The 22,984-nt window shown below is 37.4% G+C and overlaps 1 protein-coding gene across 11 annotated transcripts in view; it reads right to left on the reverse strand.

The window, feature by feature from the left end:
* The window catches only part of LOC106082738 (vascular endothelial growth factor receptor 1), a 291,986-nt gene that overhangs the window by 7,957 nt on the left and 261,045 nt on the right, over positions 1-22,984 (reverse strand). For 5 of the 11 annotated variants that reach the window (XM_013245442.2, XM_059366064.1, XM_059366063.1 and 2 more), the window contains 10 exons: positions 20,103-20,274; positions 19,009-19,662; positions 11,781-11,932; positions 11,067-11,723; positions 8,823-9,120; positions 8,609-8,761; positions 8,265-8,543; positions 7,720-8,199; positions 4,959-5,118; positions 2,215-2,468 (listed from right to left, as the gene is read on the reverse strand). In XM_013245442.2, the coding sequence (XP_013100896.2) occupies positions 2,215-2,468; positions 4,959-5,118; positions 7,720-8,199; positions 8,265-8,543; positions 8,609-8,761; positions 8,823-9,120; positions 11,067-11,723; positions 11,781-11,932; positions 19,009-19,662; positions 20,103-20,274 (3,259 nt within the window). The remainder of the gene's footprint in view (positions 1-2,214; positions 2,469-4,958; positions 5,119-7,719; positions 8,200-8,264; positions 8,544-8,608; positions 8,762-8,822; positions 9,121-11,066; positions 11,724-11,780; positions 11,933-19,008; positions 19,663-20,102; positions 20,275-22,984) is intronic. The other 6 variants (XM_013245443.2, XM_013245444.2, XM_013245446.2 and 3 more) reach the window with 6 other exon arrangements.

Consider the following 22,984-nt stretch of genomic DNA (forward strand, 5'->3'; position numbering starts at 1 on the left):
ACATCCTTCTTCAATTTGGCCCATATCGGTCCAGATTTGAATATAGCTGCCATAAAGACCGATCTCTAGATTTAAGGTTTTGGGCCAATAAAAGACGCATTTATTGTCCGATGTCGCCAAAATTTGGGACAGTGGTTGTGTAAGGCCCTTCGACATTCTCCTTCAATTTGGCTTAGATCGGTCCAGATTTGGATATAGCTGCCATATAGACCGATCTCTCGATTTAAGGTTTTGGGTCAATAAAAGGCGCATTTATTGTCCGATGTCGCCAAAATTTGGGACAGTGGTTGTGTAAGGCCCTTCGGCATTCTCCTTTAATTTGGCTTAGATCGGTCCAGATTTGGATATAGCTGCCATATAGACCGATCTCTCGATTAACGGTTTTGGGACCATAAAAGGCGCATTTATTGTCCGATTTCGCCGAAATTTGGGAACGTGAGTTAGGCTCTTCGAAATTTTTCTGCAACTTGGCTCAAAACGGTCCAGATTTGGATATAGCTGCCATATAGACCGATATCTCGATTTAAAGTCTTGGCCACATAAAAGACGCATTTATAATCCGATTTCACTTAAATTTGACACCGTGATTTATGTTAGGCTTTTCGACATTCGCCTAAGTTCGGCCGGGCCGAATCTTATATACCCTCCACCATGGATCGCATTAGTCGAGTTCTTTTCTCGGTGTCTCTTTTTAGGCAAACAAAGTCAAGGAAGGGATAAAAGAAAATAATTGCTATGCTATTGGAGTTATGTCAAGTTATGGTCAGATTCGGACTATAATGAAATGAATGTTGGAGACCATAGTAGAAATCATTGTGTAAAATTTCAGCCAAATTAAATAAGAATTGCGCCCTTTAGGGGCTCAAAAAGTGAAATAGGCAGATCGTTTTATAGGGGAGCTGTATTATGATATAGACCGATTCAGACCATATTTGACACATATGTTGAAGGTCATGTTGTACAAATTTCATCCAAATCAGATAATAGTCAAGATCCCAGATCGGTTTATATGGCAGCTATATCAGGTTTTGAACAGTTATTGAAACAGTTATTGATTGCACAGTTATTGAAAGTGATAACGAAACACGTCATGCAAAATTTCAGCGAAATCGGATAGGATTTGCGCCCTCTAAAGGCCTAAGAAGTCAAGACACTAGATCGGATTATATGACAGCTCTATCAGGTTATGCACCGATTTCACCCATACTTGGCACAGTTGTTGAAAATCATAACAAAAGATCTCGTGCAAGATGTCAGCCAAATCGGATAAGAATCTGTCATCTAGTGGCTCAAGAAGACAAGACCCCAGATCGGTTTATATGACAGCTATATCAAAACATCAACCGATTTGAATCAACAGTTGTGAAGTGATACCAAAACACCACGTGCAAAATTTCAGTCAAAACGGACTAAAATTGCGCCCTCCATTGGCTCAAGAAGTCGAGAACCAATATCAGCTATATCAAAACATGAACCGATATGGCCCATTTACAATCCAAACCGACCTACACCTATAAGAAGTATTTGTGACAAATTTCAAGCGGCTAGCTTTACTCCTTCGAAAGTTGGCGTGCTTTCGACGACAGACGGACGGACGGACATGACTAGATCTACATAAAATGTCATGGCGATCAAGAATATATGTACTTTATGGAGTCTGAGACGAATATTTCGAGGAGTTATAACAAGTGACTGAGGTCCTGTTGTTCCATCTACCGGGGTTCAAGAGTGATTAACATAGACCACAGTTTGCCTAAACCGGTACCTAAGTTACATTGCTTCAAGTGTTCCAGCCACAAATTCCGCTTATGTTCGTTGAATAGCCTGTTAATTTCCAGATTCAACTCGCTGATTCTAGGGTTAGTGTGGTCCGTGCAACGAATCCAATCACGCTCGTCTGCGAGTACCACCGCCGGCGCCGGGAAATTGCACCGCACTTGGGGTATTCGACCGGCTGGTATAAAACGATCCGACACAACCAATCCATAATGAAACCACACCCGACCCCCAATAAGTAATTTACTGAGATGGATCTTGTTATAGATCATAAGTATATATGATATTTATCTAAATGCTAACCGATTCTTTCAAAATGTATAATATTTCAAACAATTAAGCCGTTCCTAAGACTCGATGTCTTACAGAAGAAATAACGTAATTTTATAGTTATATTGAACCATATTCCCCATTTAAGCGATCAATTAATTAACTTACCTTCTGGTACTGTTGTCATCACAGTGCGCTCCGTGCCACATGTATTCACTTGGCCCTCGTACAGTTCCGATTGTGTAATATATCCAGTGGAACCAGGGCGGCCTGCTCTAGTACCAGACCGAGGGTCATTGTCCGTTTCTCTGCGGTTATTTATGGAATAATAGTTGTTCATATTGTTGATATTATTCATATTGTTCATATGATTGATATATTGATGGTTCGAGAAAGATAGGTTAACATATTTCAGACCAGATCTGCATTTACATACGTTTGTTTAGGGAATATATTTGTTTTGGGGTATTGCGGGTTTGGGATTTATTTTGAGGGGTTTTTTTGCGAGGGGTTAGTTTAAACGTGCCCATACACCACATAAAGATGAACAAGTTAGGGTAGGGTAGAAATGATACAATATCATATGTTGTTTGTTGGTTATAACATAATCACATCACATTTACCATCAACATCACAACACCATCACCACCAGGAGACCAAACATATGTTGGTTTAATGTATGTTAATTTCATACAATAAAACATAAAATATAAAACAATAACATTATTGGCCGGAGATATGCAAAAAAGAGAAAAATATTTTTTAGAGTTTAGTAGTTTAGAATTCAAATTGTATATGAAAAAGTTGATGCATTAGGGCAAAGTGTTTGATGTTCAATTGTGTGTTTTTTTTTAATTTGTTAGGTATTCCGGTAAAATTTTAGTATCAAATTTGGTTAGTTAAAGTTGTGGCAAGTCAAAAGAGGGTAAAAAGAAATAAAAAGAAAAAAATCAAAAAAATTAATAATTAATGCCAAAACAAAGACAGTGCATAAGGAAATATTTGTTTTTGTTAGTACTCGTAGGCATTTAGAGCTAATATGACTAAATCTTTGATATGGTAAAGCACAACATTTTACAGCGAATGAGGTAGTAATTATTTGTCGGATAGCGTTAGGCTATCACCAGAGTTTGGAGTTCAGAACTGACTCTAATAGGGACAAATATTTGGAAAATGCGGACATCTGGATGAAAAAGCGTAGTAAACTACAATGATCATGAACGCTTACCTAATAAAGGGTGATTTTTTTGAGGTTAGGATTTTCATGCATTAGTATTTGACAGATCACGTGGGATTTCAGACATGGTGTCAAAGAGAAAGATGCTCAGTATGCTTTGACATTTCATCATGAATAGACTTACTAACGAGCAACGCTTGCAAATCATTGAATTTTATTACCAAAATCAGTGTTCGGTTCGAAATGTGTTTCGCGCTTTACGTCCGATTTATGGTCTACATAATCGACCAAGTGAGCAAACAATTAATGCGATTGTGACCAAGTTTCGCACTCAGTTTACTTTATTGGACATTAAACCGTACAGTGCGTACAGAAGAGAATATTGCGTCTGTTTCTGAGAGTGTTGCTGAAGACCGTGAAATGTCGATTCGTCGCCGTTCGCAGCAATTGGGTTTGTGTTATTCGACCACATGGAAGATTTTACGCAAAGATCTTGGTGTAAAACCGTATAAAATACAGCTCGTGCAAGAACTGAAGCCGAACGATCTGCCACAACGTCGAATTTTCAGTGAATGGGCCCTAGAAAAGTTGGCAGAAAATCCGCTTTTTTATCGACAAATTTTGTTCAGCGATGAGGCTCATTTCTGGTTGAATGGCTACGTAAATAAGCAAAATTGCCGCATTTGGAGTGAAGAGCAACCAGAAGCCGTTCAAGAACTGCCCATGCATCCCGAAAAATGCACTGTTTGGTGTGGTTTGTACGCTGGTGGAATCATTGGACCGTATTTTTTCAAAGATGCTGTTGGACGCAACGTTACGGTGAATGGCGATCGCTATCGTTCGATGTTAACAAACTTTTTGTTGCCAAAAATGGAAGAACTGAACTTGGTTGACATGTGGTTTCAACAAGATGGCGCTACATGCCACACAGCTCGCGATTCTATGGCCATTTTGAGGGAAAACTTCGGAGAACAATTCATCTCAAGAAATGGACCGGTAAGTTGGCCACCAAGATCATGCGATTTGACGCCTTTAGACTATTTTTTGTGGGGCTACGTCAAGTCTAAAGTCTACAGAAATAAGCCAGCAACTATTCCAGCTTTGGAAGACAACATTTCCGAAGAAATTCGGGCTATTCCGGCCGAAATGCTCGAAAAAGTTGCCCAAAATTGGACTTTCTGAATGGACCACCTAAGACGCAGCCGCGGTCAACATTTAAATGAAATTATCTTCAAAAAGTAAATGTCATGGACCAATCTAACGTTTCAAATAAAGAACCGATGAGATTTTGCAAATTTTATGCGTTTTTTTTTAAAAAAAAGTTATCAAGCTCTTAACAAATCACTCTTTATCTAAAAGTTTGTTGAATATGAGACTAATAAGGGTAGGATTAAAACTTATATAAAGGACAAAGTAGGGGAAGATACTTCGAGACTAGATCGTAGGCATTGTGGGAAAATCTCATAGAATCCAAGAAGTGTGAAAAATGTTCAGAACTTTTTGAGTGAGTTATAAGCAGAAAGATTTACTTTGGGTAATCCTCAGGAGGAGAGCATAATCTACATACATTACAAAGATTTAGTCATTCGTTTGCTTTCAAGCGATTACAATTTTGAGTTAAACTAATTTTTTGTGGTATTAACATTATGTACAAATTATGGAAATATAGCCAATACTTTTAATAGACAGACAAAGTTGTTGAAATACCAAAGAAAAAAAAAAATGATGAACTTACCGATCTAACTCAAAGTTGTCCGAAAATCTTTGGGTTATGATGTTTGGATCAATCTTACCAGTTTGAGGATTGATTTGATTGATGAAGCGTTTACGATTACGCATTAGGAAGTTTTGAACGTTGCCATAACGACAAAATTCCACAATAACCATAAGTTCACCTAAGAAAAAAAAGAAGATATAATTTAAACGAGTGGGTTTAATTTTTAGAAGTTTTAAATTTTCTGTTCAACGATTTTAACATTGCATTCGTTTTAAAATTTGTATAAGAAACGCAATTTTTGCTAAATACGAGCATGGTCCCAGAAAAGCCAACATCTTAGAAGAAACAAGTGAAAACGGTCTGTCACACTTTTATAAGCCGCCCTCCATATTCGGCAACATTTTGTTGGGGCCAAATAATAGGGTAGGTTTATATGACTTGTAAAGAGTGATTTTTTAGCTATTATATTTTTGGCAACACTTAAACAGCTCATGCACGTTTTGTGTTTTGTTTCACTGTCAAACATTTTCAGTTTGGTCAATAATTTAACCATGAATCGTCTTACAAACGGACAAAGCTTGCAAATTATTGAATATTATTATCAAAATGCAAATGGAGAAAAGTAATCCCGCGCTTCTTCCATATTTAACGACGAAGCTCATTTTTGGATCAATGGGTACGTAATTAAGAAGAACTGTCGATTTTGGAGTGAAGATCTGTCAGAAGCATTGCAAAAGCTATCAATGCATCCAGAAAAAGTCACAGTTTGGTGGGGTTTGTGGGCTGGTGGCATCATTGGACCGTACTTCTTCAAAGAAGACGCGAATCGTAACGTAACTGTGGACGGTGATCCAAACCACACTTTATATAACTCACTGTTGTGAAATTACTGTACACACAATCGCTGTCAGTATGCAAAGAGTTTATTCTGAAATTATTCTGATTCGGCTATAGTCCCCAGCTCTTGGTCCAGGAATGTGTGATTATGCAGTTAGATTTGACTTTTTGCCAGGCATGTAGATTGGCGATTGGTGGTATCGTATGAGGTCTTGTGTAGCATACGGGGCAGAGTTAAAGAATGGTACCGTCTATTCTCAATCGATCTTATGAGAGTACCCGCAGTGGTCGATTCTATTTATCGAAATGACTAGAAGAAATTTTGCCCAGATACTTCTTATTGGTTCAGGTTGTTGTTGTTGTAGCAGAGTTTAGTGTTCTTGTGTCGGCCTGGTTTTGCTGAATAACCAGATCTAGGACCACTGTGCATCCAGAGGGATCTGTGTCAGAGGCGAATGAATCTGGATGGGCAGTTAAACAAGTAACGTGTGTCGTGTGGTCCCAGGTTATGGGATCGGGATACACATCCTGCACGTTGGCATCAATTCTTACTCTGAAGGAGTTGTGGCGGCTGCATCTGACGGATCGTAATTGAACCAGAACAACTCTGGTTTGCCGGAGGAGGTAAATTTTTTCATGTGCAATGGGTGGCGGTCGCTCTCCAAGGACATCATTTGCCCGATAGCTATTCACCTCATCTGCTACCGTGTCTGCATGCATATTGTCTATACCCCCTTGATCAAGAGGTTCTCTCGTGTAGCGCTGAACCTCTCGTTGTAGATTAAGTAGATCTACCTTAAGGCTTCTGGGCGATGGATACCTTGCCACAAGATGATGATTTGGATGGTCCCAGAAGGTACAGGTGTCTTTGCACGGGTAGGATCTTTGTCTCCTGATCGAGATGACCCACATGAGAATCGAGGCGACAACCCATCGCAGTTTGAAGAGCGGCATTCTGACAGATCTAACTATTATTCCACTGCTTGTCACATAGCTGAGGAGATCACACTCTCGCTGCATAACTTTCCATAGACCGGCCAATTGCTTTGTTCATGGTCAACAAGAGTTCTTTGTCGGCAACTGATTTGAGGACCTTGTTTCTCCTTTTGACGTTTGATCGCTGAGGGATCGTGATGGTCATTGGTTATTTAAAGCCCCCCAAAAACTCGCCTTGTCATATCTAGCATCATAGGCACTTAGTAATATTTAAGCAAAAGCCAGTGCCGCCCGGCTGAGACTCTCCACTCGATACCGCTGATTGTCCGCGACTGCAGTGGCAGCTACTTCGCAAGGAACATTCCACTATCCACTACCTGTGGATACGCCCGGAAGCTCCCAGCTATGATACTCATGATAACTATGAACACTATATAGATCGAAGCCCAAAGATCGAGCCTGTGAGGTGTTTATAGTTATCCCGTACCGGGCACAATACAGTCCATAGGACCGGCTGCAAAGGGATTGTCATTTACCCGTCAGTCTCTTACGTCTCACACGTGTTGCCGTGTACAGTGTCACCATTGTATTGTTGTCATTCCTCCCAACAAAGTTACGGTAAATCAGTTTACGAAGCGAATAAAATTACCGTTTTGAATTACAGAGCTGGTGAACGGCAAAGGTAACTAGAGTACGGATTTTTATGCAAAATCGAAATTTTCGTATCTATTATTTGGCAAATGCGGTGGTATTTTACTATACACTTTTTTTTTTGCAAATTTATATTGACTTGAAAACTTCTAGTAAATATGCACAATACCAAAGAATTATCCAATTGTAGGTGCACAAATTTCGATTTTGCATAGAAATCCCGACTATAATATTAACTAATGCGAACCAGTTCAGTTCGTTCATTTTTCAGTGTAGCGATTAAATTACCAATATTGTTTACAAACTATAAAACACTGAAAAAAATTTGTTCCGTTTTCAATTAAATTCAACTTACGTTTTGCTATGTTCTTAGTCACTGCTCCCAATAAATTGACCACATTTAAATGTTGACCCAAATGCACCATAATTTTCAACTCCGACACCAAAGCACGCATCACCTCGTTGTTAGCATTGCGCTTAACCATTTTCACAGCCACCACTGACTCCTTTTCTTCGGGCCGTATACCCTCAGCGTGGGCTTTCAAGACAACACCAAAAGCACCAGCGCCCAGCTGTTTGCCCAACTTCAATTTATCACGAGGAAATTCAAAGCAACGATCGTAGGGTAGTAAATCGGCTTGTTCATCTAAAGTGAGAGCAGGATTGATGTGTTCCACAGCACCTTCTTCGAAATTGGCCAAGCCGGCAGCTTTGAGTTCACGCAAAAGTTTACGTTCCCTTTTAACTCGTATGCACAGATAGATGACCAAGCCAATTAGCACCAACAGCAGCAAGACAATGCCGAAAATCCAGCCCAAGGTTAAACCAGGTATATCTGTAATTGTAAGAGTTCATATTGACAATAATGGATTGGATTGGATTAGGTTGGATTAGACTTACTTGTGATTTTTATATTCACTGTCTGTTCAATGACTCCCAATCTGTTTTGGACCACACATTTATATTGACCCTGATCTTCGGGTTTGATGTAGGGTATCAAAAAGTGGCCAACATAATCGCTGGTAATATTTGTCAGCTCAACATCGTCCTTATACCAGGTAACTGTGGCCTTTGGTATGGCATGAGACTCGCAGCGTAGCTCCAGGGATTCACCCAACTTACGCTCAATTTTATTTTTTTTACCCAGATTGGTGAAGGTCATGATGGGTGAAGATGGTTCTGAAAGGAAAAACAAAAATACCTTGAACCCCTTGCTTCCATAGACTGTTTATGCCCTCATTTACCATGTGCTATAATATTGATTATCCTATATTCATCTTTATCATTGAGTTGTCGGGCGCGACACTCATACAGACCCTGATCGTCATCGCGAATATGTTTAAAGGTGAGAGATTTTTTATAGGAATATTCGCTGGCCGTAGTTGTCATCTTAATATCTGCAATGGAGAAGCTGCATTACCCACAGATCCATGGGCTAATTTATGAGCAATCACTTACTTTCCGATTCTTGAATTGGCTCGCCTTCCTTATCGAACCATTGAATATCATCTGTAAAATGATAGGCTACGGCTGCACAAGTAATCGTTACTGTATCACCCAATGCAATGATGTCGGTGTCATTAATGCCATAGATGGTCATATTCTCCCCAATATCGCGTACAAAAACATGGGCCTTGCCATTGACGAGATCGATTTTGTTGGCCGCATTACATAACACGATGCCAGGAGAGGAGGGCATGAAATGCATGTCAAAGATGAAATCAAGTGGAGTATCACCATTGCGGGAACTTGTTTCCTGATTTGAATAAAATATAAACATGAAAGGGTGACTACATTTAAGGCTAAAAAAGAATGAGCGCGTTGAGTTTTGTTTTTGAGCGTTGCGTTGAAAAATGCAACTCTGCAAACAAATGCCACAAAAGCAAACCGCAAAAGATTAACAATTTTTAACTTTGAGGCCTGTAAATTTCTCGATTTCAGTCGTCAAAGTTGAAAAGTCTATAATTTTTATACCCACCACCGAAGGATGGAGGTATATTCATTTTGTTATTCCGTTTGCAACACGTCGAAATATGCATTTCCGATCCTATAAAATATTCTTGATCAGCGTAAAAATCGAAGACGATCTAGCCATGTCCGTCCGTCTGTCTGTTGAATTCACGCTACAGTCTTTAAAAATAGAGATATTGACCTGAAACTTTGCACAGATTATTTTTTTGTCCATAAGCAGGTTAAGATCAAAGATGGGCTATTTTGGACTATATCTCGATATAGCCCCCATATAGAACGATCCGCCGATTTGGGGTCTTAGGCCCAAAAAACCCACATTTATTATCCGATTTCGCCGAAATTTGGGACGGTGAGTTGTCTTAGACCCTTCGACATTTTTCTTCAATATGGCCCAGATCGGTTCAGATTTGGATATAGCTGCCATATAGACCGATGCGCCGATTTAGGGTCTTAGGTTCATAAAATCCACATTTATTAATCGATTTGGATATAGCTGCCATATAGACAGATCTCTCGATTTAACGTTTTGTGCCCATAAAAGGCGCATTTATTGTCCGATGGCGCCGAAATTTGGGGCAGTGAGTTGTGTTAAGCCATTCGACATCCTTCTTCAATTTGGCCCAAATCGGTTCAGATTTGGACATAGCTGCATATAGATTTCTCTTGATTAAAGGTTTTAGGTCCATAAAAGTCGCGTTTATTGTCAGATTTCGCCGAAATTTGGGACGGTGAGTTGTGTTAGGGCCTTCGATATCCTTCTTCAATTTAGCTTAGATCGGTTAAGATTTGGGTATAACTGCCATATAGACCGATCTCTCGATTTAAGGTTTTAGGTCCATAAAAAGTGCGTTTAATGTTCGATTTTGCTGAAATTTGGGACGGTGAGTTGTGTTGTCAATTTGGTCTAGATCGGTCCAAATTTGAATATAGCTGCCATATAGATCGATCTCTCTATTTAAGGTTTTGGAAACATAAAAGGCGGATTTATTGTCCGATTTCGCCGAAATTTGGGACAGTGAGTTGTGTTAGTCTCTTCGACATTTTGCTGCAACTTGGCCGAAATCGGACCAGATTTCGATATAGTTGCCATATAGGCCGATATCTCATTTTAAAGTCTTGGCCATATAAAAGGCGCATTTATAAACCGGGTTCACTGAAATTCGACTCAGTGACTTACGTTAGGCTTTTCGACATCCGTGTCGTATATGGTTCAGATCAGTTTATTTTTAGATATAGCTTCTAAAAAGACCAATATTTTGTTATACACAATTGAACAATGACTTGTACTTATTAGTATTTGGTCCAAATCGGAACATATTTCGATGTAGCTGCTATGGGGCATAAGGTATGCATTTTTCACCGAATTTTGACGAAAGGTGGTTTAAATTAGTTAGTAAGTTATTCATTCAAAATCTGTGATGTATTGTATAGCTATAGATTCTTAGTTTTAAGTGTTTACTATGTACAATTGTTGGAGATATTACCCGCACTTTAATTATAATAATTTTATATTCTTGTTGTGCGGGTGTAAATAAATAAATTACAAATTACAAAAATATATGCCCGAGTTGGTGGATATCCAAAGTTCGGCCCGGCCAAACTTAACGCCTTTTTTACTTGTTGCGTATTGCTTTTGTGGGATTTGTTGACAGAGTTGTATTATTCAGCGCAACGCTCAAAAACAAAGCTCAATGCGCTCATATTGTTTTGGCCTTTATCGTTACAACTTACATTGAAATCTTGAATGAGTTTTTTTGTACACGATGGCCAACGCGGTGTAATGCTGCATGGCCTAAAGACCCATGTAACTATAGGTTTAACATGCGACTTCACATGGCACTGTACATGGGCCTTTTCTCCCTCATGCACATAGACATCACTAATGGCCACTATGGGCTTATCAAATATAGTAGCATTGAATTCAAGTTCCTTTTCCACTACTCCATTCGAAGCCTTGACCACATAGCGGCCACTATCCAGCAAGTGGACATTTCGAACGGTCAATGTGGTCTTGTCATCTAAAGTTGAGACATTGTATTTGCCATTGCCGGATATACCCTGAGGTATCTGAGTGCCATCTGGTCCATACCATTTAAGGCTGGGATGTGGATAACCTTTATAGAGTATGGCCATTTGCATTGTCTTATTAGCTGGTGATTTCACTTCGTAGTAATCATTTGTTTCACGAATCTCAATATAGGATTGACCTTCTTCCATTATGACCATGTCGTATGAGTCCTTGTTCTTGTGATTACTGTGATCGGTGACGTTGCAAGTGTATTTGCCGCTATCGCTCAGCTGGGCATTGCTCACCGTGAGTACACCTTCGGTAAAGGTATGTTGGGCGGTATACTTTGAGGATTTGCGACTAATTTCGGTGGTTCGTGCCTAGAAGATTTGATAACTATTAGACCTAAATATATACCTTGGCACTGTAGTGCTTACTCTGTCCACTCCTTCGGGCAGATTCCATGTTATCTTCACTATAACATCATGGGCTGTTCGAATTTCACAAATCAAATGAAATGTCTCACCCACCAAGGCATGATGTTTGGAGGTCGATGTTACATTAGGTCTCTCCATTTTCTCAGTACGTGCTATTTCGTTTGGAAGGTATTCAAATAATTGTATGAATAACAATATTTTCTAAGAGAAGTTAATTTAAGCAAATGGATATGGGGAAGCTGTTTCTTTTTTATTGACATTACAATGAGCATCATGCATGAGACGTAAAAACAAAAATATAAATTGGCAAGTGATAACAGAAAACATAGAAAATTGTACATACATTAAAAACGATAATTAAACAAAGAGCGTGCATAGAAGAAGTTTTTTTTTTAAGCTACAAGCTGTTAAAGCTGTACTATGTTCAACAAAACTTAATTTAATGTTATTATATTTAACTTTATTTTAAAGGTGTATTTACAACTTATATACAATTAATGAACCTTGGAAACTAATGGTTATTAAATTATCTTAGATATCGTTGAGAGATGTGAATAACCATTTTTTTTTTGCAATGCACGCTGGAACTCTCGTGCCATTCTAGTTTGTCCTGTATTTATTTTGATGCCTGAAACGCGAAAGAGGTTGCGTAAAATCTGTTCATTCATTTCTTCCTCTTACTCATTTTGAAGAACTCTGAATGACTATCAAAAACCTCTCAAATGGTGGAAGACATATTGGAAATAAGATACATTTTGAATTAACATTGCCCGGAGCAACCATTGTGCGATCAAAGTTATGCAAGACTTATTTAACTCCTGCCGCAAAAAGGACAACCTCCCTCTAAGATTCATCCTCTCCAATGACAACGTAGATTTTTAATTTGCTTGAGTCTTTGATGATGTTTCATATATGTAACTCTAAAGCTTTGAGTGATAAAAAGTTTGCTAATCCTTTAAGTCGGCAGACTCTGATGATGTATCGCTGGTTAAATTACAAGCCATGTCCCATAGGATGGCTCCTTGACTTAGGCAGGTATTCTCTGTCATATATACCTTCGGGATGGAGGCACAAAAAGTTAATTTTTACTTTACAACACGAAGGTGAACGATTTTCGACCTATTGGACTGTCATCCTTTATGCTGAAGACTCTGGAGGGGTTGATAGAAACATATCTTACGGCAAAGATCCCCGGGAGACCGCCTCTCTTCGCAACAACATGCATATAGTAAGAGGAAGCCCACTAAAACAGCCATTCGCGACTTAGTCGGCTACATTGAAGTTTGTCTCGCTGTCAAGGAATACACTATGGTAGCATTTCTTGACATTGAGGGTGCTTTCAATAAAGTAAAACCGATGTCAATCATGAAGAAGCAGGAATTTCCAGTCATCGACACTACCGTAAGAAAGTTTATTAATAACTTATTTACAAAAAGATGAATAACGGCAGGCTTGGGATCTGTAGATCTACAAAGATGTCTATGTTATGTTTATATTAGTGTCCTTGGAAGAAGAAGGTCTACAAGTGGTAGCGAATGCAGATGACGTGGCTGTTGTGGATAGGGGAAAGTTTCTCGGCACTCTTAGAGAGAGGATTGGGCTACTAAAAGTGATTTAGGCATTAATCCGTTTAAGACTGAAGTTGTTCTTTCAGCAGGAGATACAAGTTACCGACAGTGGCACCAGTCTTCTTGGGAGGAGAGAATTTTCCAATGAAACATTTTGGAAAGGACAAAAAGGCTACTTTTGCCTTTTACACCTACAAAATAGCTATTGCTAACAGTTAGGGGTTTAAACCACGTGCCATGCACTGAGTTTATACTGCAGTAGTCAGATCTACAATTCTATATGGTGCTGCGGTCTGGTGGACGGCGCTTCAAAAGACCACCAACTGTTCAATACTCAGCCGGATCCTATGGATGACTTGCTTTTGCATCATAGCCAAGAAATTATATGGCCTAATCTAGACTTTAAGAGGTCTACTGCTTTATTTTCGCTGTAAAGAACAGACGTCCAAGTCATTGTCCGTCGTTACAGGTCACTGTATCATCGGAAAACATGCTGGTAGGATTTCTGCAGAAGCTGTAAAGATGTCGAAGAAGAAGAGAATAAAAAAGGAGTTCCAGCTTAGATCATTTTTTAAAACGATCAGAATGGTACAACGGTTCCTGTGATATTACGACGAACGAAAACGTCTAAGAGAGTCAGATGGCAGACTGGAACTTAAACCAAACCGAACCTAACCTAACCTTGCGTCCAGAGTAGAATTTCAACTATGTATAATTTTTTGGGAAATTGATGTGCATTACTTTGCAGAGATAACTCGCGTATGAAATTCGCCATACGCAATCAATTTATGTTGAAGGTTTGTTGAAAATCCACCGTTGTCATAGCAAAATGGCAATAATGTTCTACGACGCACAGTGAGCCAAACGGTAAAAAATTGGAAAAAAATCTACAACTTTTTATCTGTTGATCTTAGCAATACAAAATGTTCTAGACATTTGTAGAGGAGGTTATAGGAAAGTGCTGTTGTAGGTCAATATCTTTAATACAGGGTGCGATACAGTTTGTCAAAGTTGACCACTTTTGACTTCTCCAACCTTCTGGTTGTTCAGTAGAAAAAAAGTTACTACTGAACCGATTTGCATGATTTACGACTCTAGAGAAAGAGCTACTTTTCTGGTTGAAAAAGTCCTACATTATTGACTTTTCCATTCCAGGTTTATACATTTATTTTGTCTTGGTGTTATTAAAGTGCTCAAAACTAGAGGCCATTAGTTCACAATAATGCGACATCAAGGTAAATTTTTATAGTTGTTGTATCCTAATAATACAATAGAATCTCTAAAAATAAAGATTATCTTTTGAATTGAAAGCTATTTACAATAGTTTAAATGTTTACAATTTAAATGCAAGCAAAAGATTTAAACATGCAAGCTGCTTATTTCCAAATATTCTTTAGTAATAAAGAAATGTTAGTAAAAGGATGTATAAAAATTTATTCCAAGAGTATTATGTTATTCATAAGAAAGCTGTACAAAAAATGTTTGCAATACGATTGAAATCAATAGGCATACCAAAAAAACTTCATATGAATTCCATTTTGAAAAAGCGAAAACAGAACTCCATTCATTTCGTCGAGTCAAACGTTGATAGATGATAATTCGCTTATAAGAGATGTTACTGAACATTCTTCTTATTAATTCGCGTTTAAATCGGTCCGAATTGAAGAACGATTTTTTAACCACACAGATGTTTTTTTTTTTTTAATTCAATCATGAAAAACTAATGATTATCAAAATTTTCCTAAGTATTTACACAATTTAATTGCATTGTCTTTAGTTTGACGAAATTAGATGCCAAAACGTTAATAGTCTAATTTTTATCCTAAAAAAGTATACATAGCTTTTAATATCAGGAAGTAAGAACTCCATCAGCTTTTTTGGCAGACTTTTTAGCAGACTAAATAAATGAGTTATTAGGAACTTCGCATGCAACTTCGACTTGAGTGATAATGTGAAAGCTTTCTTATATTTGTCAAATTTCTTAAGATCGTTGAGCAATGAATGAAAAATGTTTATCCATTGAACCAAGAGTCTTCATCAAGTTGGTAACTATAACATTCCATTGTGACTCTCATTCTTACTGACTCATACCCACTCCCACATTGGTTCTATTGTAAATCGAAAAATTATGCAAATAATTCTGTAACTTTTTAATTGATAATTATATTTTTAAAGTTATTCGTTTGGATGACTAGTGAAGTGTTTTACGATGAGTGCCGTGGTTGCCCAGAAGACACAGGGACTGATCCCATATACAAGTAGTTGGATCAGCTCGAAATTATTCTTAAGTGTAATACGACGATCGTTGAATACAATCCGCTTGGTCTTACAATCGGAGTTTTAGTCTTTCCCTTCTGAATGAGATTCATTTTCAAATGGGTGTTTAACTGGCGCTTCAACATTCTATCTGCATATATAACCTAGTTAACGTTATTGTATAATAAACTTGTACAACTATGCAGTTGGTTAGTTTGTGATGTAAATAATGTTTTGTTTGAATATTGATCATATGAAATTCACAGTTATCCAAAACTGAAGTACTTAGTAAGAGAAACTCGTAAAAGTGAATCCCAACTTAAGTGAATCAGGAAAAAATGTTCACAACCGTTAAGTCTTGAAAAGTATTTGACTTCTTAAGCCACTAGAAGCCTCAGTTTTTGTTCGATTTGACTGAAATGTTGCAGGAAGTGTTTTGTTATAACTTCCAACGTCCAAATCTGTCCATAATCTGATATAGCTCCCATATAAACCTTTCTCCCGATATGTCATCTTGAGCACCTGGGAGCCGTAATTGCTTACGCTTTGGTGGAAATTTTGAATGCAGTGCAGTGACTTTCAACATCCACAGTAGGAATTGTCCAAAAGAGAAATGGGTAAAAACGAAAGGAAAATATGACAAATATGTATTTTATGGTCTCGAGACCCAAAATCGAAAGATCGATCTATATGGTAGCTATATCCAAATATGGTCGCATTTGCATTATAATCGGTAAGGGTTTTGATAGGTGTAATATAACGCACTGATCCAATAGGCCAAAACTATTAATCGGGACATCGGCCTATATGACAGCTATATAGAAAAAACTACCCGATTTGGTCCATATTTGGCATGTGTGTAGAGAGACTCAAAAGAACACATTATTTCAGGTTTGAGGGAAGTTGGATAGAAAATGAGGATTTGGTGGTTTCGGGAGATCGGCCTATATGACAGCTATATAGAAAAAACTACCCGATTTGGTCCATATTTGGCATGTGTGGGGAGAGACTCAAAAGAACACATTATTTCAAGTTTGAGGTAAGTCGGATAGAAAATGGAATTTTATGATTTCGGGAAGTCGGAAGATGGTCTATATAGGACTTAGCCTAAAACGTGGACCTGTATGGTCCATTTTTTGTAACAAATATCTGCGCCAAGTTTCATCCACACTCAAAAAAATAAAAAGTTTGAGACATTTTTCAGACAAAGAAAAAACTTTTATCAAAGTTTTTCTTTTTTTGTAACCGCGTAACGTTTCACTTCAACATATCAAACATAAGCCGTAATCGTAGCATTTTTGAACGTAACTAACTTTGTTTTTTGTTAACCCTTCTACAGTAAAAGGACCTTCTTTTTGTTGTTAAACCAAAAACTCTTTAATTTCAAAAGTTCTTTAATAGCCGCAAACGATTATTCGTGCACTGGACCATTATTTATTCTTTTGTGGCTATCCTACTTGAGAGAGAGGGTGAGTATTTGAGCGTATAAAATACTCATTCTATTGCTCATTTCTTTGTACATACACAATAATCCTAAGCAGACCCATAGGTTTGCAAATAATTGCAATTGAGTGCTCGTCATTGCACGCAAAAAAAAAGAACGTTTGGGATATTTTTAACAACTAACAAAACACTTTTATCATAAAATACCTAACTAACTAATGGCAAAAGAACTTTTCTTTTGTTGTTAAACCAAAAAACTCTTTGATTGCAAAGTACAGCGGGCAAAATATCGATGGTAATATCGATATTTAAATTTTTCACTGAATATCAATTGATATTTTTCCGATAAATACTATCGCAAAAGTTAATTTTTTTTACAAAATTAAACAAAAATAAGCAATCCGACTCTGAATGCATCCTTTAAGATACATTGCGCCTATAGAGGGCGCAATTTTCATTCGATTAGGCTAACATTTTGTACAAGGATTTCTCTCATGACTTCCAACTGACTTTATTAATCATGGTTTATTTGGTCTGTGTAATGATATTGCTTCTACATAAATCGATCTCCTCGTTTTTACTTTTCAAGTAACTTTCGTTTGAAATATAGGTGATGGGAAATTAACGATACTAACGATATATATTATTAAAACTATCGAAATTATCATTGGTTGCGATTATCGATAGTTTGCCAGCTCTATTGGAAAGTGCTTCGATAGCCGCAAACGATTATTAGTGTACGGGACCAATAAATATACTCTTGTGTCTCTCCTACTGAGTATTTGAGCGCATGGACCAGTGGTTGGCAAAAATTTTCACTTAATTGCACAATACTTTGTATATACATTAAATTGAGTTTAAATTATGTTTGAATATTAAATTGAACTTGGTATTAAATTAATTTATAATAAAGAAAAACTAGTTGAAACCCCAAATAATCCATTTATCGGCATAGGAAAGGGGGCCCCTTATCATTGAGTTTAAACTTGAATCGGGGAAAGTACTCATTGATATGAGAAAAGTATCCCCTGTTCCTTAATGGAATGTTCAAGGGAAGTTTAGAATTTAGTTAGTTACAGAATTATTTGCAAATTTTTTAAATTTTAAAGAAAAACACTGAAAAAATGTTTGCCCTAATTTTAAAGATCGAGCCAAAGATAAGGATACTTAATTTAAAGATGATAAATTTTCCTACTTTTTAAGAAACATTTCCTTTGGTGAATGATATTTTTCTTGATATTAAGGATTTTTTTACTTCAAATGACAGGGTAATAAATCCTTAACTTTGCGTCTTGTTATTAAAGATAGCAATCTAAAATGCAGGAAAAAAACGTTAAGGTAAGGAAATTGACTTTGGGACAAGACACCAGTGTAGCTTAGATAAAGACGCCAAAAAGCCTTAGAAATAGGAGCGTCTTTAAATATTTAGTTTTTTTAGGTTAAGATGCCAAGTTTAAGAAAAGAATTTTTCAATAAATAATACTTGGACATTTATCTGTGAAGTAAAATAAGAATTAGTCACCGATAGAAATTTAAAACGGATGATTGTGTCCGTTAGTAAATAGGAAATTAAATTGAAAGATAGCATCTTAAATGTAAAGTTTTGGTTCTTCTTTGACTCGTTTTCAATGCTAAAATCCTAAAAATAAGGAAAAATCTTAAAGTTTCTGCCAACTTTTTTTTTGTTTACAGGCAGTTATGGAAATTTATCAATTTCTTAATTTTCATTCCCTTTTTCCTCCTATAAACGTGAGTTCCAGCAAGCATTGCTTTCTTTCTTTCTTTCTCAAGTAACTTTAAAACACACATGATTTTCCAATTTACAAAAAAAAAAAATTCTATGATTTTGTCTTTTTTCTCTTTGCGATAATGTTTGCAAGCATTTTCAATGAATGGTGTGCAGTAGTTTTGAGTAACAAATAATAAAAACATTTCAGTTAAGCCACCAAGCAAACACTTACGCTTAGGAGTACTACTTTTTGAATGGGATGCTCGAGATGAATGTCGGGTTGTGGTTTCTACATCACGCTTAGCTCTTAAAATGGGGACATTTAAACCAGCGAAGTTAGATTCTAAACTTTGCGAGGATTCTTGCTCACTCTGATGATATTCAGAGTCGTTGTTGCTATTGGAATCCTCGTAATCGTCGTAGTTATTGGTTGTCGTAGTCGTAGTTGTAGTTGTTGAGTATGGATATTGTCGAAATTGATGTTGCATGTATTCTATGATAATACCATCACCCAAATGATTGTTGTGCAATGTGTCATGTTGTGAGAGATATTCATTTTCTATGACCAGATCATTCATCTCATTAGCATCCGCACCACCATTACCATCATCAAGCCCAGGGACATTACGATCGGGGACGACATTATTAATGAGACGACTAACATGGGTGCTGTTAGTGACATAGACTAGTTGGTTTGGGTTAGTTACTGAACTTTTTACAACAGTGCTGATAGGAGTTGGCACTGCTGCAGTTTTGGGATTAGGATTAGGTGAAGAGGTTGTAGTTGTAGTGGTTATAACATTTGTGGTATTCCATAAGGTGTTGGTGATAAGACCCAAAATTTCTCCAGATGTTGATTGGCCCGTTGGGTTAGCCCATGTTAAATCTAATAATTTTTATATAAATTTAATTTTTTAATAATGTTTTATGAATGTTGATACAAAAGAAAGGGTGAAAGGGAGAGAGAGAGAAAAAGATAAACACCACCATTTAATGTACCAGAAATTTAGAAACCATGAATTAATATAGAATGAAAACCCATGCCTTTGATAAAAATAAACCAAAAATGTTCGAAAACAAAACTTAACATAATCTCATTATCCAATGGAACCACCACAAATCCCTCCTTAAACTACACACCACCCCAGAGTGCATATAATTGCCCACTATGACACTATGAAGGGGAGTAGGGAGCCCTTAGGAAGGGATTTCCATTTTCTGTTTCAATTCATTTGTACATTTGTGGGTTAGCAGACCATTTAGGATAACTAACAAACTTAAAAAAAAGACGGAAACAAGCACAAAAACAGGGGTGCAACAACTCACGATTAACAATTTTGTTACCCAGTATAATTTCGATGTCGGTGGATTCGTCCTCATTGTCTGGCGATGGTATTTTCGGACGGCATATATAGGTACCATGTTCCTCCATGCTGCGTATTTCGATTACAAAGCCCAAGCGTGGAGAATAGCGTACACCGCTATCGCTGGCTAAAGTCTACAGATGTTAAGGTCGTGGTAAGAGTAGCAATATGGTTTTAAGAAAAGAATTACAATTATTTCAATTTAGATAATTAAAAAAATATTGAAAAAAAGAATATTTTAAGCCAAGCATTGGAATTATAAAAATCAATATCTGGTAGGGAGAAAAAGCAATTTGAGTGTGTTGAAAGTGTTGTGTGTGTGAGGAATTTTGCGAGTGATTGTAATGATAGAAGCTTAAGAGATAGAGAAAATTAAAAATACTAAGCATGAGATCCAACACCAAGTTTAAAGTTAATATTTCCAATCGACCTACATCAAGTTTGAGGAAATTTTAAGCGATAAACTATACTCGTTCAATGTTTAGAGTGCTTTCGACAGCAGAAGGGCGAACAAACAGGGCTGGATCGACTTAAATCCCACGACCATCAAGGATATACACTTTGTAGGGTCTTAGAACAATCTTTCGGAATGTTATAAACGTAATGAAAAACATAGTGTGTACATTATATCTTCCCAGCCTATAAGGGAGAATTTTTTTGGCAAATTGAGAAAGTTATACCTTCCATTTCTTCTCCTTGGTCCTTATAAGAGAAATACGAAATATCATGACGATCGGTTAACGATAATACGTGCCGTAACGGCATTAAAATTTTGAAAATCTGAATTTTTTGGGACACATTGGAGGATTTTACGTCTTAAGGTAGGTTCAGATCAGTCAAATATTTGACCCAGCTTGGTTTATCATATTGGTTAATGCTATTTGATTTATTATTGGAGATACAAAATGTGTGAAGTACATGTGTCTAATTTGAATAGAAAAATCAAGAATATATGAATTTGACATATTTTGGGCGAAAATGATAAAACAAGGTGTGTCAAATATTTGACTAATCTGAACGTACCTTAAGAATTTAGTTTGAGCACAAAGTAAGCATTTATATGGCTTTTATTGCAAACTGAATACAACTACCACTACTTTAGCTGTTAATCAGAATTACTTCCTAGTTCGATTAAGCCATGTCCGTCTGGGTGCGAATTCGCCTGTCTGTCTTTCCGCTTTTGGTAATCAAGGTGCAGGTAGCATTTGTTATCCAATCATCACGAAATTTTGCACATATCACTTTTTTAGCCTCGTGACAAACGCTATTAATTTTAGTGAATACCGTCTCAGATTAAGATGTAGCTCCCATATACATATCGCCCGATTTTCACTTAAATGGTCGTAGTTTCCCCAATTTTTAACAGATTCGCACGAAATTTGGTATGAAGTGTTTTATTGCTTATTTGTAGGGATGGGCGATGGTTAAATACCCAAAAAGTATTTATCCGGTATAGCGGGTAAATACCCGGGTATTTACCCATATATACCCAAAAGCTGGGTATTTATAATTTTGCTGATATCTTGGGTATACAAACATTTTCCAAAGAATTTTTGATGATTTCATATTCTTTGTATATAAACCTGACCTTCTGATTTCAAAAAATATTGCCGCTATATAGACCGATATCCAGACTTAAGGTCTTGAGGCAAAAAATTGGTAATTTTTCATCAGATTTCGATAAAATTTGGCATAGAGAGTTCTGGTCCTAACCATTTCTGTGAAGTGTGATCTATAGGGCAGTTATATCCAAATATGGTCCTATATTGGGATATAGCTGCCCTATAGACCGACCGCCCAATCTCCCGATATAGGGTATTAAGACCATTAAAGATCCATTTATTACGCTAACGATTAAAATTGGCACAGTGAGTTATAGTAGACCCTTACCCATTCCTGTCAAATATGGTCGGATCATATTTGGATAAAGCTGTTCTGTATACCGATCATCCGATATAGACATTTTCATACCCACCACCGAAGGATGGGGGTATATTGATTTTGCCATTCCGTTTGCAACACATCGAAATATCCATTTCCCACCCTATAAAGTATATATATTCTTGATTAGCATAAAAATCTAGGACGATCTAGCCATGTCCGTCCGTCTGTCCGTTTGTCTGTCCGTCTGTCTGTTGAAAACACGCTACTGACTTTAAAGATAAAGATATTGAGCTGTAACTTTGCACAGATTCTATTTTTTTGTCCATAAGCAGGTTAATTCCGAAGATGGGCTATATCGGACTATATCGTGATATTAGCCCCCATATAGACTGGTCCGACGATTTAGGGTCCTAGGCCCATAAAAGCCACGTTTATCATCCGATTTTGCTGCAATTTGGGACAGTCAGTTGTGTTAGGCTAGTCAACATCCTTCTTCAATGTGGCCTAGATCGGTCCAGATTTGGATATAGCTGCCAGACCGATCTCACGATTTAATGTTTTGGGCCCATAAAAGGCGCATTTATTATCCGATCTCGCCGAAATTTGAGACCGTGAGTTATGAAAGGCCCCATATACCTGGAATATGGCACAGATCGGTCCAGATTTGGATATAGCTGCCATATAGACCGATCTCTCGATTTAAGGTTTTGGGTCCATAAAAGGCACATTTATTGTTCGATTTCACCGAAATTTGGAACAGTGAGTTGTGTTATGGTGCAGTGTTTATTGACATTTGTCTAAAATCTTTGGATGCCTTGTGGATGGGGGGGGGGGGGGGGGGGGGGGCGGGGGGAAACATTAACCGGATTCCACATACGAAAGGTTCGGGCGAAATAAGAATTCTCTCTCTATAATGCATTATGCGTTCCGCTGGCCAATCAATTACAAACTGGTGTGAGT

The sequence above is a fragment of the Stomoxys calcitrans genome, chromosome 3 (assembly GCF_963082655.1).
Source record: "Stomoxys calcitrans chromosome 3, idStoCalc2.1, whole genome shotgun sequence".
Classification (NCBI taxonomy): Eukaryota; Metazoa; Arthropoda; class Insecta; order Diptera; family Muscidae; genus Stomoxys; species Stomoxys calcitrans.